An 18,056-nucleotide genomic window follows, 5' to 3' on the forward strand; every position below is an offset into this window, starting at 1 on the left:
GGCATGCGCACACCACTACGCCACCAACAGAAAGATGAGCAAGATCTGGGGGAAGAAACAGCGATGTCACCACGCCCATATGACCAGACCAGGCTGATTGACAGGCGAAAACGGCGACTTGGGTAAGGTATTTCGGCACCATAGGTGGGGAATCAGGGTACACAAAATACACTATTGTAACGCACAGCTCAGGCCCTATTTAACGGTATTTTTATCTCAATCTGAAAAAACGGGGTGACAGGTTCCCTTTAAAGCTCGGCTACAGGAAGAAGACCCCTGGCTGTCATTAAAACCCATCGGCGACCCACGATCACCTCATGGGCACCAATGGGTAAGAGAATGATACCCACGCATGCTGGCATGTGTTATATGCTGCAGTCAGAGATTGACACTGGCATTTAACGTGCGCCATACATGTAAGGCTGATGTCGTATAGGTGTTAATCACCTGAGGACTCCCTCCCCCACTGTGTCACCCAATATCCTATGGGCCCCCTCCCCCACTGTGTCACCCAATATCCTATGGGCCCCCTCCCCCACTGTCACCCAATATCCTATGGGCCCCCTCCCCCACTGTGTCACCCAATATCCTATGGGCCCCCTCCCCCACTGTGTCACCCAATATCCTATGGGCCCCCTCCCCCACTGTGTCACCCAATATCCTATGGGCCCCCTCCCCCACTGTGTCACCCAATATCCTATGGGCCCCCTCCCCCACTGTGTCACCCAATATCCTATGGGCCCCCTCCCCCACTGTGTCACCCAATATCCTATGGGCCCCCTCCCCCACTGTCACCCAATATCCTATGGGCCCCCTCCCCCACTATTTCACCTCTATTTTCCTATGGGCCTGCTCAGAGTGTGAAAGGGGAGCCACAGTAAGGCTATGTGCACACGATGCGGATTTTGCTGCGGATCCGCAGCTGCGGGTCAGCAGGAGTTTCCCATGTGTTTACGGTACCATGTAAACCTATGGGAAACAGAAAACGCTGTGCCCATGCTGCGGAAAAAACGTGCAGAAACGCAGCGGTTTACATTCCGCAGCATGTCACTTCTTTCTGCGTTTTCCGCAGCGGTTTTACAACTGCCCCTATGGAAAACCGCAGTTGTAAAACCGCAGTGGAAAACGCAGAAAAACCGCGGTAAATCCGCGATAAATCCGCAGCGGTTTTCCACTGTGGATTTATCAAATCCGCTGCAGAAAAATCCGCAGTGGACCCAGAATACGTGTGCACATAGCCTAAAATAGAGGTGGTTGACACATGGGGGAGGGGGCCCACAAGAAAATTAGAATATCACTGTGGGCCCCCTCCCCTGTGTCACCTATAGGATGCATGGGGCCCCCTCCCCTCACTGCCTCTGTGGCCGGAGATCTACTCTGGGTGCCGGCATCATAGAGTTATGTACTTACAGTCACACTGACTGCAGCCATCAGACTCCCTCTGCTCCACTGCTGCTTGGGTAGGACAGCTGACCAATCACAGCACAGCTCCTTGCCTGAGCTGTGAGCTCACACAAAGAAAACTAACGCTGATTGGCTGAATTGCAGCCAATCAGCGTTTACACTGCTGTCCAGGGCTTTGTAAAAGAGGAGCAGAGATACTGCAGCACAGGAAACAGGTGACTGCGGGTCAGCTGCTGTGTGGTGTCTGCTCTCAGCCTCACAGTCAGCTGTTCCTCTGACTGTGCTGGCTGAAGTGAGGGTCCGCACACACAGCTCCCCTGGCAGAGGAATGGCAGCGGCAGCAGGTGATGTGAAGGAGCTGCTCCTGCACTTCCCATCACCTGTGCAGTCTGCCAGCCGATGCCGGCTATACAATAAAGTGTGCACTGCTGGTGCACCCTACGAGCATGCAGGGCAGGCACAAATGAGGGAGGCAGGAGCTGGGGGCGGGGCCCACCGGAGGATTCTCCGGTGTCCCGGTGCCCCAGTCCGACCCTGTATATAGATAGATTTTGTATATGAATGTTCGAGGTAGACCTCTAAAAATAGTCAATGCGGGCATCATAAACACCCTTAAAAATGTATAGTGAAGGTAGCATGATCACCCTGTTGATGTGGTGTAGGAGAAGGAAGACACAAAAAAGACAAAATCGTTAAGCGCATGCCAATGTTTGGGTGGAAAGAGGGCATGGGAATAGAACAGAAAAAAGAAAACACTGTATTTGAGTTTATATTCCGCTGCTGTCATCCAGTGGTTTGCCGAAATCTGGCCCAATCCAATACTTGTTAATTTTTATAAGAGTCAGCCTGTCAGCATTTTCAGTTGACAGTCAGATGAGCCTATCGGTTATAGTACCCTCAGTGGCAGCACCAAAAATCCACTCTGATAAAATGCTAGCGGCAGAGCAGGCCAGGACCTCCCAAGGTGTAAAGAGACAGTTCATCCAACTTGTCTAGCTTGGATACGCAATACTAGTAAGGCACAGAGGAATCATGGAGGACGCTGGTACAGTAGGCTCGATACTCCTTCAGCATCTTCCAAAACGTTTCCTTCTTTTTCAGAGTACATCACGCATCAGAACCTGGACGCTTGAGGGTCTGCGAAAACTGTCCCAGACCTTTGAGTGTTGCCCTGCCTCTGCTGCATCTGGTGTGTGTCTATGTCTCCCTCATCTGCACTCCTGGGTTGTCCAAAGAACTGGGACCACTTTCGCCAGTGTTTTCAGATGTTTTTTTTTAACCCCTTCATGACCTTGGGATTTTTCGTTTTTCCGTGTTCGTTTTTCGCTCCTCTCCTTCCCAGAGCCATAACTTTATTTTTCCGTGAATTTGGCCATGTGAGGGCTTATTTTTTGCGGGACGAGTTGTACTTTTGAACGACATCATTGGTTTTAGCATGTCGTGTACTAGAAAACGGGAAAAAAATTCCAAGTGCGGTACAATTGCAAAAAAAGTGCAATCCCACACTTGTTTTTTGTTTGGCTTTTTTGCTAGGTTCACTAAATGCTAAAACTGACCTGATATTATGATTCTCCAGGTCATTACGAGTTCATAGACACCTAACATGACTAGGTTATTTTTTATCTAAGTGGTGAAAAAAAATTCCAAACTTTTCTAAAAAAAAAAAAAAAAAAAAAAATTGCGCCATTTTCCGATACTCGTAGCGTCTCCATTTTTCGTGATCTGGGGTCGGGTGAGGGCTTATTGTTTGCGTGCCGAGATGACGTTTTTAATGATAGCATTTTGGTGCAGATACGTTCTTTTGATCGCCCGTTATTGCATTTTCATGCAATGTCGCGGTGACCAAAAAAACGTAATTCTGGCGTTTCGCATTTTTTACTCGCTACGCCGTTTAGTGATCAGGTTAATGCTTTTTTTTACTTGATAGATCGGGCGATTCTGAGCGCGGCGATACAAAATATGCGTAGATTTGATTTTTTTTTATTGATTTATTTTGATTGGGGCGAAAGGGGGGTGATTTAAACTTTTATATTTTTTTTTATTTTTTTCACATTTTTTTTTTTACTTTTTTTTTTTTTTACTTTTGCCATGCTTCAATAGCCTCCGTGGGAGGCTAGAAGCAGGCACAGCATGATCGCCTCTGCTACATAGCAGCGATCTGCTGTTCGCTGCTATGTAGCAGAAATGCAGGTGTGCTGTGAGCGCCGACCACAGGGTGGCGCTCACAGCCACCGGCGATCAGTAACCATAGAGGTCTCAAGGACCTCTATGGTTACAATTCTGAAGCATCGCCGACCCCCGATCATGTGACGGGGGTCGGCGATGCCGTCATTTCCGGCCGCCCGGCCGGAAGCGGTAGTTAAATGCCGCTGTCTGCGTTTGACAGCGGCATTTAACTAGTTAATAGGTGCGGGCAGATCGCGATTCTGCTCGCGCCTATTACGAGCACATGTCAGCTGTTCAAAACAGCTGACATGTCCCGGCTTTGATGCGGGCTCACCGCGGAGCCCACATCAAAGAGGGGGATCTGACCTCGGACGTACTATCCCGTCCGAGGTCAGAAAGGGGTTAATAATTCTTCAAATAGGACCTTCTTGTGCTGCAACATTTTATTAGACCTCTCTGCCATGGGAAGAAGAGATGGAGAGTTCTCCTTGTAGCATGTGTCTGGAAGGGTGACCAACCAGTAATTAGTGTTTGGCTGGGATCACACATGCGAGAGAGACAGCTGAGTCTCGCATGTTAATACCCGGCCCTGCCGCCTGCACTCAGGAGCGGAGCGTGCTGCTCCATGTATTGCTATGCGGCAGCACGCTCTGCTCCAGAGTGCAGGCGGCAGGGCCGGGTATTAACATGCGTGACTCGGCTGTCTTTCTCGCATGTGTGATCCCGGCCTTTGCCAAAATGCGTACACCATGAGGGTCACAAGAAAGGCAGCAGAACATTAAACTCAGTCTTGTGTTACCAGAACTGGGGTAGGGACAACTGAACTCTACGCTGGGACAATGACATAGATGTGGTTGCAAGTGTATAATGACAGGTGCAGCGTGGGAGGCATCTTCGTCTGCGTCATGGACAGGGGTTTGCGTGCAACAGGGCAAGAAGCAGTGGTGTCACCCTCAGACACTGTTTCTGGACCTTGGCGTTCTGTCCAAGTAGTTGGGTGCTTTGCTTGCATGTGCCTAAGCATACTGGTGGTGGTCAGGCTGGTAGTTGTGCTGTCCCTGCCGATTATGGCATGGTAGATATTGCAAATGGCCTTTTTTTAGGTTAACTGGACTCTTTAAAAAAGCTGCAGACTTGCAAACACCTAACCTTGGCCTGGCAACTTCACCTGTGTTGGTGCTCTGGGGATCAGTTGCCCACCATGTGTCTTTGGCCTGCTGCCTCTTCCTGCCTGTTGTGGTGCTAATGGATCCTTTCCCATGTGCTCTACTGTCGGCTCATTTTCCCAGTTTGGGTCAGTGAATTCATCATCCACCACTTCATCTTCTACTTCAGCACCCTGGTCCTCCACCTGATTTGCTTACTTAACAACACCACTTGTTGGCAGTTATGTTTCATCATCATCCACCTCTTGTGACAGTAGCTGCATTTTACCACCATCGCTTTCTTGTGACCGTCGCTGCTGAAACAGGCAGGGTGAGAGGCCAGAATCTATAAATTTAAATGTTAACAGCTCTTCGGAGTATCCATGTTGTGGGGATCACTTGCCTCCGGTGGGAGGAAGGAGGATTAGGGTGAGGATTATGTGGTCCAGAATCACTGCTGCTGGGACTGGACCATGTGCTAGACCGGGTGGTGCTGGTAAAGTGACTGGAAGCGTTATCTGCTATCCATCTAACAACCTTTTCACACTGGTCTGGTTTCAATATTGTCCCGAGCCCTTCTACAAAGTGGGACAGGAAACTAGATCGACATGATGTGTGTTTGTTGCACTCCTGCAGCAGGTACGGTTTCACCTTGCCCATGCCTCGGCCTCTGCACTCACCGTCACGTTCACTTCCCTGTCACTTACCACGAGCCTTGCTCAAGTTACGTCTGATATATCCCTGTTTAGAAAACATTTTAGACAGTATTAGGCCGGCGTCACACTTGCGAGTTTTACGGACGTAAGAGCGCAGAATCTACGTCCGTAAAACTCGCAAAAAATACGGCACAATTATTCTCTATGCCCCTGCTCCTATTTGCCGTATTTTACTGATCAGTATTATACGGCTTTCTACGGCCGTACAAAATCGCAGCATGCTGCGTTTGTCACCGTACTGCGCAAGAAATACGCCAATGAAAGTCTATGGAAGCGTGAAAAATACGGATTACACACGGACAAGCAGTGTGACTTGCGAGAAATACGCAGCGCTGTTAGAGAGAAAAGCCGGCAATTCAGTGCGGTGTACAGTAAAATCACACTGACAGCTGACAGTCCAATAGGTAGAATAAATGTGTACACATAGAATAGGTATATATATATATATATATATGTCAGTGAGACACATATATGTATATATATTAATATTTATTCCAGCGCTATACAGCTTGAAAGCCGGTAATTCAATTACCGGCTTTTTCTTTCTCCTTCCTAAAACCCGACATGATTTGAGACATGGTTTACATACAGTAAACCATGTCTTCTCTCCATTTTTTTTGCAGATTCCACACTACTAATGTCAGTAGTGTGTATCTGCAAAATTTGGCCGTTCTAGCTCTTAAAATAAAGGGTTAAATGGCGGAAAAAATTGGCGTGGGCTCCCGCGCAATTTTCTCCGCCAGAGTAGTAAAGCCAGTGACTGAGGGCAGATATTAATAGCCTGGAGAGGGTCCACGGTTATTGGCCCCCCCCTGGCTAAAAAAATATCTGCCCCCAGCCACCCCAGAAAAGGCACATCTGGAAGATGCGCCTATTCTGGCACTTGGCCACTCTCTTCCCATTCCCGTGTAGCGGTGGGATATGGGGTAATGAAGGGTTAATGCCACCTTGCTATTGTAAGGTGACATTAAGCCTAATTAATAATGGAGAGGCGTCAATTATGACACCTATCCATTATTAATCCAATTGTAGTGAAGGGTTAAATAAAACACAAACACATTATTTAAAATTATTTTAATGAAATAAAAACAATGGTTGTTGCAGTATTTTATTCAACGCCCAATCCAGTCACTGAAGACCCTCGTTCTGTGAGTAAAAAAACATAATAAACCAACAATATACTTACCCTCCGCAGATCTGTAACGTCCAACGATGTAAATCCTTCTGAAGGGGTTAAAACATTTTGCAGCAAGGAGCTGTGCTAATGCAGGCTGCTCCTCGCTGCAAAACCCCAGGGAATGAGGCTAAAAATAGATCAATGATCTATATTTAGCTTCATTTGCGGTGAGGCGCCCTCTGCTGGCTGTTCATAGATCGTGGGAAATTACCTAGAAAGCTCCCTGGCTTTCTAGATAATTTCCCACGATCTATGAACAGCCAGCAGAGGGCGCCTCACCGCAAATGAAGCTAAATATAGATCATTGATCTATTTTTAGCCTCATTCCCTGGGGTTTTGCAGCGAGGAGCAGCCTGCATTAGCACAGCTCCTTGCTGCAAAATGTTTTAACCCCTTCAGAAGGATTTACATCGTTGGACGTTACAGATCTGCGGAGGGTAAGTATATTGTTGGTTTATTATGTTTTTTTACTCACAGAACGAGGGTCTTCAGTGACTGGATTTGGCGTTGAATAAAATACTGCAACAACCATTGTTTTTATTTCATTAAAATAATTTTAAATAATGTGTTTGTGTTTTATTTAACCCTTCACTACAATTGGATTAATAATGGATAGGTGTCATAATTGACGCCTCTCCATTATTAATTAGGCTTAATGTCACCTTACAATAGCAAGGTGGCATTAACCCTTCATTACCCCATATCCCACCGCTACACGGGAATGGGAAGAGAGTGGCCAAGTGCCAGAATAGGCGCATCTTCCAGATGTGCCTTTTCTGGGGTGGCTGGGGGCAGATATTTTTAGCCAGGGGGGGGGGGCCAATAACCGTGGACCCTCTCCAGGCTATTAATATCTGCCCTCAGTCACTGGCTTTACTACTCTGGCTGAGAAAATTGCGCGGGAGCCCACGCCAATTTTTTCCGCCATTTAACCCTTTATTTTGAGAGCTAGAACGGCCAAATTTTGCAGATACACACTACTGACATTAGTAGTGTGGAATCTGCAAAAAAAATGGAGAGAAGACATGGTTTACTGTATGTAAACCATGTCTCAAATCATGTCGGGTTTTAGGAAGGAGAAAGAAAAAGCCGGTAATTGAATTACCGGCTTTCAAGCTGTATAGCGCTGGAATAAATATTAATATATATACATATATGTGTCTCACTGACATATATATATATATATATATATATATATATATATATATATATATATATATATATATACCTATTCTGTGTGTACACATTTATTCTACCTATTCTACTGTAAGCTGTCAGTGTGATTTTACTGTACACCGCACTGAATTACCGGCTTTTCTCTCTAATATATGTGTCTACTGACATATATATATATATATATATATATATATATATATATATACAGTGGGGCAAAAAAGTATTTAGTCAGTCAGCAATAGTGCAAGTTCCACCACTTAAAAAGATGAGAGGCGTCTGTAATTTACATCATAGGTAGACCTCAACTATGGGAGACAAACTGAGAAAAAAAAATCCAGAAAATCACATTGTCTGTTTTTTTAACAATTTATTTGCATATTATGGTGGAAAATAAGTATTTGGTCAGAAACAAACAATCAAGATTTCTGGCTCTCACAGACCTGTAACTTCTTCTTTAAGAGTCTCCTCTTTCCTCCACTCATTACCTGTAGTAATGGCACCTGTTTAAACTTGTTATCAGTATAAAAAGACACCTGTGCACACCCTCAAACAGTCTGACTCCAAACTCCACTATGGTGAAGACCAAAGAGCTGTCAAAGGACACCAGAAACAAAATTGTAGCCCTGCACCAGGCTGGGAAGACTGAATCTGCAATAGCCAACCAGCTTGGAGTGAAGAAATCAACAGTGGGAGCAATAATTAGAAAATGGAAGACATACAAGACCACTGATAATTTCCCTCGATCTGGGGCTCCACGCAAAATCCCACCCCGTGGGGTCAGAATGATCACAAGAACGGTGAGCAAAAATCCCAGAACCACGCGGGGGGACCTAGTGAATGAACTGCAGAGAGCTGGGACCAATGTAACAAGGCCTACCATAAGTAACACACTACGCCACCATGGACTCAGATCCTGCAGTGCCAGACGTGTCCCACTGCTTAAGCCAGTACATGTCCGGGCCCGTCTGAAGTTTGCTAGAGAGCATTTGGATGATCCAGAGGAGTTTTGGGAGAATGTCCTATGGTCTGATGAAACCAAACTGGAACTGTTTGGTAGAAACACAACTTGTCGTGTTTGGAGGAAAAAGAATACTGAGTTGCATCCATCAAACACCATACCTACTGTAAAGCATGGTGGTGGAAACATCATGCTTTGGGGCTGTTTCTCTGCAAAGGGGCCAGGTCGACTGATCCGGGTACATGAAAGAATGAATGGGGCCATGTATCGTGAGATTTTGAGTGCAAACCTCCTTCCATCAGCAAGGGCATTGAAGATGAAACGTGGCTGGGTCTTTCAACATGACAATGATCCAAAGCACACCGCCAGGGCAACGAAGGAGTGGCTTCGTAAGAAGCATTTCAAGGTCCTGGAGTGGCCTAGCCAGTCTCCAGATCTCAACCCTATAGAAAACCTTTGGAGGGAGTTGAAAATCCGTGTTGCCAAGCGAAAAGCCAAAAACATCACTGCTCTAGAGGAGATCTGCATGGAGGAATGGGCCAACATGCCAACAACAGTGTGTGGCAACCTTGTGAAGACTTACAGAAAACGTTTGACCTCTGTCATTGCCAACAAAGGATATATTACAAAGTATTGAGATGAAATTTTGTTTCTGACCAAATACTTATTTTCCACCATAATATGCAAATAAAATGTTAAAAAAACAGACAATGTGATTTTCTGGATTTTTTTTCTCAGTTTGTCTCCCATAGTTGAGGTCTACCTATGATGTAAATTACAGACGCCTCTCATCTTTTTAAGTGGTGGAACTTGCACTATTGCTGACTGACTAAATACTTTTTTGCCCCACTGTATATATATATATATATATATATACAGTATATATACAGTGGGGCAAAGAAGTATTTAGTCAGTCAGCAATAGTGCAAGTTCCACCACTTAAAAAGATGAGAGGCGTCTGTAATTTACATCATAGGTAGACCTCAACTATGGGAGACAAACTGAGAAAAAAAAATCCAGAAAATCACATTGTCTGTTTTTTTATCATTTTATTTGCATATTATGGTGGAAAATAAGTATTTGGTCAGAAACAAAATTTCATCTCAATACTTTGTAATATATCCTTTGTTGGCAATGACAGAGGTCAAACATTTTCTGTAAGTCTTCACAAGGTTGCCACACACTGTTGTTGGTATGTTGGCCCATTCCTCCATGCAGATCTCCTCTAGAGCAGTGATGTTTTTGGCTTTTCGCTTGGCAACACGGACTTTCAACTCCCTCCAAAGGTTTTCTATAGGGTTGAGATCTGGAGACTGGCTAGGCCACTCCAGGACCTTGAAATGCTTCTTACGAAGCCACTCCTTCGTTGCCCTGGCGGTGTGCTTTGGATCATTGTCATGTTGAAAGACCCAGCCACGTTTCATCTTCAATGCCCTTGCTGATGGAAGGAGGTTTGCACTCAAAATCTCACGATACATGGCCCCATTCATTCTTTCATGTACCCGGATCAGTCGTCCTGGCCCCTTTGCAGAGAAACAGCCCCAAAGCATGATGTTTCCACCACCATGCTTTACAATAGGTATGGTGTTTAATGGATGCAACTCAGTATTCTTTTTCCTCCAAACACGACAAGTTGTGTTTCTACCAAACAGTTCCAGTTTGGTTTCATCAGACCATAGGACATTCTCCCAAAACTCCTCTGGATCATCCAAATGCTCTCTAGCAAACTTCAGACGGGCCCGGACATGTACTGGCTTAAGCAGTGGGACACGTCTGGCACTGCAGGATCTGAGTCCATGGTGGTGTAGTGTGTTACTTATGGTAGGCCTTGTTACATTGGTCCCAGCTCTCTGCAGTTCATTCACTAGGTCCCCCCGCGTGGTTCTGGGATTTTTGCTCACCGTTCTTGTGATCATTCTGACCCCACGGGGTGGGATTTTGCCTGGAGTCCCAGATCGAGGGAGATTATCAGTGGTCTTGTATGTCTTCCATTTTCTAATTATTGCTCCCACTGTTGATTTCTTCACTCCAAGCTGGTTGGCTATTGCAGATTCAGTCTTCCCAGCCTGGTGCAGGGCTACAATTTTGTTTCTGGTGTCCTTTGACAGCTCTTTGGTCTTCACCATAGTGGAGTTTGGAGTCAGACTGTTTGAGGGTGTGCACAGGTGTCTTTTTATACTGATAACAAGTTTAAACAGGTGCCATTACTACAGGTAATGAGTGGAGGAAAGAGGAGACTCTTAAAGAAGAAGTTACAGGTCTGTGAGAGCCAGAAATCTTGATTGTTTGTTTCTGACCAAATACTTATTTTCCACCATAATATGCAAATAAAATGATAAAAAAACAGACAATGTGATTTTCTGGATTTTTTTTTCTCAGTTTGTCTCCCATAGTTGAGGTCTACCTATGATGTAAATTACAGACGCCTCTCATCTTTTTAAGTGGTGGAACTTGCACTATTGCTGACTGACTAAATACTTTTTTGCCCCACTGTATATTTTCTTTTCTTTTTGGGACACATGGATCACTTCTATAGCGGTATGTTGGTTTTGCTAGCCTGCGAGAAAACCACGCAGTACGGATGCCATACGGATTACATACGGAGGATGCCATGCGCAAAAAACGCTGACACACCCTGCCTACGGAGGAGCTACGGACCACTTTTTTCGGGACTTTTCAGCGTATTACGGCCGTAATATACGGACCGTATTGTTTTACGCTGTGTGTGACGCCGGCCTTACAATGCAAGGAAAATGTGCCCGCTTCAAATGGACCTATAAGACTGCAGTATCAATATAGCAATGTAATTTTTTTTTTTGCAATTTTTTAGGGGGTGGGGGGTTGAGGTCTTAGGCTGGGTTCACATTGCATTTGTGGGTGTCCGCTAACGGAATCCGTTACATTGCGCAATTGGCACAATTAATGCTATGTAACGGATCCATTAGCGCACCCATTGACCACATTGTAACTAACGCATCGCTAACGTATGCCATTTTTGGCATGCGTCAGCGATGTCCCATTATTTTCTGACGGACCTCAAACGCTGCTTGCAACGTTCAGGGTCCGTTCTTCGCTAGCACAGATCGGGCATCTGCGCTAGCGGGATCGCTAAACGCAATCCCTTTTTGGACATTGCGTTAGCGCATTCCGTTAGCGTATGCGCTAAATGGATTAGTATAGCATGATAAATGCCGTATAAAATGTCACTGCAGAAAAATATTGCAGCATTACAATGCCGGTAAAATGTGCCCGCTTCAGATGGATGTATAAGACTGCAATATCAATATTGTAATACAATTGTTTGTTAAAAAATAATCATTACTATATTGATACTGCAGTCTTATACGTCCTTCTGAAGCGGGCACATTTTCCTAGATGGCTGTAAACAAAGAGAAACTTGTAAATAACTCATGAAAGAATAAAGTTACACTAAAACCAAGCACACCATTGTTTGTCTTGTGAAATTCTCAATAAGATTGATGTCACGTGACCCTCTTCCCATTAGAAAAAATAAAGTTGAATACAAAATGGCCGACTTCAAAATGGCCGCCATGGTCACCGCCCGTCTTGAAAAGTTTTCCTCTTCCCATATACTAATGTTCCACAAACAGGAAGTTGATATCACCAACCATTCCCATTTTATTTAGGTGTATCCATATAAATGGCCCACCCTGTACTTTATGCACGTGATGTAGCATGTGATCACCCAATGACTATGACCATATAGTAATGGAGATTATAGAGCTTTCCATAATATAACCTACAGATAAGTCACAAACAGTAACCGAACAGCGTATAGGTAATGGTGAATAAATTCACCCACCAAATACCTGACGTACATTTCACAAATGGTGTTTGGTGGGTGAGTTTGTGCATCATAGTGAATGGTAAACAATCGTCTGCAGTCCTCGTGATGGAAATGACAATGTGATTCATTAGAAGAGGCCATCTTACACTGCTCCATGGTCCGATTCTGATACTCACTTGCCCATTACAAGCACTTTTAGTGGTGGACAGGGGGAGCATGGGCAGTCTAACCATCCAGCATTAACTATTTCAATGCTTTGTGCTACTGTAGTTTTTTTCCCATGGACCACTGTGCATACTGGGTAAACCAGTTTACTTTTCAGACATGCTGAGCTAGTTACCTTGACAGACGTTTGACCTTTTTTCCTGCTTTCAACACATAAACTTTAATGATGACTTGTCACTTCCTCCACAAATTGAGTTAAATACCTGTGCTCTCCTGATTCTTCAGCTGTTTTCTCTTTTGCACTGCGTCACTCTATTGAAGAGATATTTAGATTTGTTCTTTCTGGAGTGCACCATGTGAAATCTCCACTCTGCAGCCTAGCTGAGCTTTCTTCAGAGTCTTCTCTGGGGACATTCGCTTTCACCCCTCTCAGATTCTGCTAATCACAGCTGAACATCTGATGTAGCAGTCTGAGGATGTCAAGCTGTGATTAGCAGCATCTGGGAAGGCTGGAGAAATCGTATGTCCCCAGAGACGACTGAAAAACGCAGAGATTTCACATAGTGTGCTCCAGAAAGAGCAAATGTGAATATCTCTGCAAGGGAGTGACGCAGAGCTGAGCAGAAAAGAGCAGAAGAATCATCAGAGCTCAAGGATTTTGATAAGGTATTTAACTCAATTATTTTTTCTAACAGGCAACAGGTCCTCGTTAAAGGGAGTTTGTAATTAGGATTTACCCCCTTAATGTACCTTCAATGCTATTGCAGTCTTCTAAGATTTCCTTTCATGGCCTCAGGCATACTAAGGACATGATTACGGTGCATGGAGCTTGACTGCTCCTGGATGTAGAGCCACTATTACACGTCTTGGAGTGGACCCTCTGGGTAGGGATACTAGAGCCCCCTGGGCGAGCTAACCAAGTGAACCCACCCCCCTATACAGGGAGTGTTAAGGGCTGGCCCAAAGGGGTTATTATCCAATCTGCTGGTACCAAAGTGGCGACTCACAGTGGACAAACAAAATGAAACGAGGGTCCAGGGGGAGAGAAAGGGTACCAGGGGCCAGGAAGATGGGTCAGGAGCTTGGGGAAGCAGAACAAGAGGCGAGGAGGAAGGGAACCGGACGGAGGCTGAGGATCTGCGGTGGAAGAGGCTGGGATGAATGCCACAGAGGACACACCCTGTAAAACAAAAGGGGACAGGGTAACCAGTAACTGGGACAGAGCACTGGAAGGCTAAATGACAGGAGAGAACAGGAACAGCAATGGGGACAAGGCATGGAGAAGCTATAAGGGGACCTGACTATAGCGCAGTGCAATTGCCAGTAAGGATGCCGGCGATTGGGCATACAAGAAAGATAATCAGGCGCTTACCAAGGCAGGAGGCATCCTGAAATACTAGATGGAGGCTGCCATGACTGGGCGGAGCTACCGGGTCACTACCTCCTTCCGGCATAAAGAGGTGGAACGCACAGCCGACACCTACGGCACATGCGTGGACTGTGAACTCACTGGGAACAAGGAAGCGCCAGTAAGGAACGGCGCGGGACCCACACAGCGTCGCGCTAGGGAGCAGAGGAAACCAGGTGAGTATCCGGAGCAGCGGGCGTAACAGCCACCTTTTGTGATTAATCAATCTCATTTGCATATGTCAATGAAATATTAAAGCTCCATTTTTAATTGTGTGGACTCTTTTCTACACTAAGGGCATGATGGGAAGCTTGAGAGAGAGAATGGCACTGGTGGTACATTAAGGGGGTATCTACTGATGACAGGTTCACTTTAAGAACTGTTTATTTGCTGTCTAATCTCGGGCACCCCTGACTTGTGCCAATGTCACCAGTTTGTAAGTGTTCTTCACTTTATCCATCGTTGTGTTAATGTTATGGCATGTACAGTAGTTGTCTTCCTTATTACCGGTACTTTCACTGACGATTGTCTGCATTGTGAGCTCCATAAAATAAATACAGAAATCCCTTTTTATGTTGTTGAAAAAATGACATCCAATTTATCTTTTATCTTTATAGGAAATCCTTGTGAGAACAACGTTTTATCACTAAACTGTGAAAAAGAAGATATCAGGAAGCACTCTAATGGAGAAAACCTCATTAACCATCATGGACCTCCTGGACTTCACAGTACTTCACTTTCTTATAATTCTCCTAATCATGAGGATCCCTCTCCTGAGCAATCTCGCATTGTTACCACAATTCCAGGTGACAAAGTGGATACAAGATTTCAGTGTGACAAGCAACTTACTAAAAGCTCAGAGTTTTCAAAACAAAGAAAGCACAAAGGAAAAAAGCCATACTCCTATTCAGAATGTGAGAAATGCTTTACAAAGAAATCACAATTTGTTATGCATAAGCGAAGTCACAAAGGAGAAAAGCCATTTTCATGTTCGGAATGTGAGAAGTCCTTCACAAATAAAAGGAATCTTATTAAACATCAGTTAATTCACACGGGGAAAAAAACATTTTCATGTTCAGAATGTGAGAAGTCCTTTAAAGCTAAATTTACTCTTAATATACATCAGAGAATTCATACTGGTGAAAACCTGTATTCATGTTTAGAATGTGGGAAATGCTTTACATATAAAGGGAGGCTCATTAAACATCAGAAAATTCATACTGGAAAGAAGCCCTATTCATGTTCAGAATGTGGGAAATGCTTTACAGATAAAGGGAATCTTATTACACATCAGAGAATTCACACAGGAGAAAAGCCATTTACATGTTCAGAATGCGGGAAGTCTTTTACAGACAAAGGGTATCTTAATAAACATCAGAAAATTCACACAGGAAAGAAGCCATATTCATGTTCAGAATGTGAAAAATGCTTTAAAAATAAAGGGAGTCTTATTACACATCAGAAAATTCACACAGCAGAAAAGCCATATTCATGTTCAGAATGTGGGAAAACATTTATATATAAATCAAGTCTTTCTTCACATGAGAAAACTCACACAGGAGAAAAGCCATATTCATGTTCAGAATGTGGGAAATCATTTATATATAAATCAATTCTTGATACACATGAGAGAATTCACACTGGAGAGAAGCCGTATTCATGTTCAGAATGTGGGAAATCTTTTAGCGGTAAAAGCTATTTTGTTTTTCATCAGAAAAGTCACAGAGGAGAGAAACCGTATTCATGTTCAGAATGTGGGAAATGTTTTAAAAATGAATCAAATTTTGTTGTACATCAAACCACTCACACCGGGGAGAAACCTTTTTCATGTTTACAATGTGACATGTGCTTTTCACATAAAACACTACTTCTTAAACATCAGATAATTCACACAAGAGAAAAGCTGTACTCATGTTCTGAATGTGGGAAATTTTTTACACGTAAATCAAGTCTCACTACACATGAGAGAATACACACTGGAGAGAAGCCGTATTCATGTTCACTGTGTGAGAGACGTTTTATACAAAAATATAATCTTGTTCTACATCAGAGAATTCACACTGTAGAGAAGCTGTATTCATGTTCACACTGTGAGAAATGCTTTACGGATAAATCAAGTCTTGTGACACATGAGAGAAATCACAAAGGAGAAAACCCGTATTCATGTTCCGAATGTGGGAAATCTTTTACATGTAAATCAAGTCTTGCTACACATGAGAGAATTCACACAGGAGTAAAGCCATATTCATGTTCCAAATGTGGGAAATCTTTTACAGTTAAATCAAATCTTATTTCACATGAGAAAATTCACACTGGAGAGAAGCCGTATTCATGTTCAGAATGTGGGAAATCTTTTAGATGTAAATCAAGGCTTGCTCCACATGAGAGAATTCATACAGGAGAGAAGCCGTATTCATGTTCCGAATGTGGGAAATCTTTTACACGTAAATCAAGTCTTACTACACATGAGAAAATTCACACTGGAGAGAAGCCTTATTCATGTCCACTGTGACAGATGTTTTATACAAAAATTTAATCTTGTTTAACATAAGAGAACTCATGAAGGAAATAAATTTTTAATTATGTTGACTGTGTTTTATAAAATGTAACAAACGGCGGAAAGCTCAGGAGTGTCGTACATGTATTTTAAGGGCAGTTGAAGAAATTGGACTACTTTACGTTTTTGCTGAAACGTTTTGGTTACGAATCACAATTTATGTGCAAATTGAATCCAAAACAAATTTTGGGGGTAAAAAATGATCTGGATGTTTAAAGGGGATGTTCCACCAGCTTGAGCACGTTAAACTGCTCACATCGTGGCATAGTGGCTGCTGAGCTCAATAAAATATATATTTTTTAGGTGTATGCAAGAGAAAGGAAGGCACTCACCGATCTAAAAGTTGGCAATCTTATATGACTCGTCTTAAGTTTATTGCCAGTTATCAGAACATAAATGAAGGACTGTTACCCCCTTGTTATGATGCAATGTACTATATGATAATACTAAAGTTTCTTCTTTTCCTGTATCATATATGCAAACTTCAATAAAAATTTATGGTTTAAAAGTTGGCAATCTTTATTCAATCTTCATATAAAAGCTTCATGGCTGGGGGAGTGAGAAAAAGGAGCTCATGCGAGCAGGAACAGATGCTTTATGGACTCTTGAGATGGTGTAATGATTTTGGTTTTAATTGTGCAAATTTTAATGTTTTGTATTTCCGGTGGTGTGGGAGGGGGGGAGGGTAGTGTATTGTGGCCGGTATATTCTTTCCCCTGTCATTCTTTCACACATGCTGACCCGTGGAAGTGCAAGCACAGCGCGAAACGGCCGTCGTCTGTTCCTGCTCGCATGAGCTCCTTTTTCTCATTCCCCCGGCCATGAAGCTTTTATATGAAGATTGAATAAAGATTGCCAACTTTTAGATCGGTGAGTGCCTTCCTTTCTCTTGCATACACCAGTGGAATTGTCTGTTTCTCTATCACCTCATTGGGGGACACAGGAAACCATGGGTGTATGCTGCTGCCACTAGGAGGCTCACACTATGCAAATAAAAAAGTTGGCTCCTCTGCAGTATACACCCTACCGACGGGAAGTAGAATATTCAGTTTAGCTTAGTGTCAGTAGGAGGTGGACACTGGTCTTTCACTAGACCCTTATCTACCTCAATGTGTGTCGTTCCCTTTCAGGTTTCTGGAGGGATACAGGGTGACCAGTCATACCTGTAGTCCCATAATACAGACTATGAGTATGGCGTGTACTGCCACCCCGTATCCTCATAGGTCTGCCAGCAGGACCCCAGCCCTAACACAGAAGCGTGTTTAGGAGATCCTAACCGGTCCTAGCTCCGTCTCCCACCCACTCGCCCACCAGAGCCTTTCGACTGGAGGAGACGAGAACGTCCACCAACGGTCTTCATTCTGGACGTCCGACTC

The 18,056-nt window shown here is 44.0% G+C and overlaps 1 protein-coding gene across 2 annotated transcripts in view; it reads left to right on the top strand.

Annotated features, from left to right (window-relative positions):
- LOC138657417 (zinc finger protein 271-like) overlaps nucleotides 1-17,168 on the top strand; it is a 73,551-nt gene extending 56,383 nt beyond the window's left edge. For both annotated transcript variants that reach the window (XM_069745196.1, XM_069745197.1), the window contains one exon: nucleotides 14,741-17,168. In XM_069745196.1, the coding sequence (XP_069601297.1) occupies nucleotides 14,741-16,635 (1,895 nt within the window). In that variant the 3' untranslated portion in view covers nucleotides 16,636-17,168. The remainder of the gene's footprint in view (nucleotides 1-14,740) is intronic.
- The last annotated feature ends 888 nt before the right edge of the window (nucleotides 17,169-18,056 follow it).

This window comes from Ranitomeya imitator, chromosome 1 (assembly GCF_032444005.1).
Source record: "Ranitomeya imitator isolate aRanImi1 chromosome 1, aRanImi1.pri, whole genome shotgun sequence".
Taxonomy (NCBI): domain Eukaryota; kingdom Metazoa; phylum Chordata; class Amphibia; order Anura; family Dendrobatidae; genus Ranitomeya; species Ranitomeya imitator.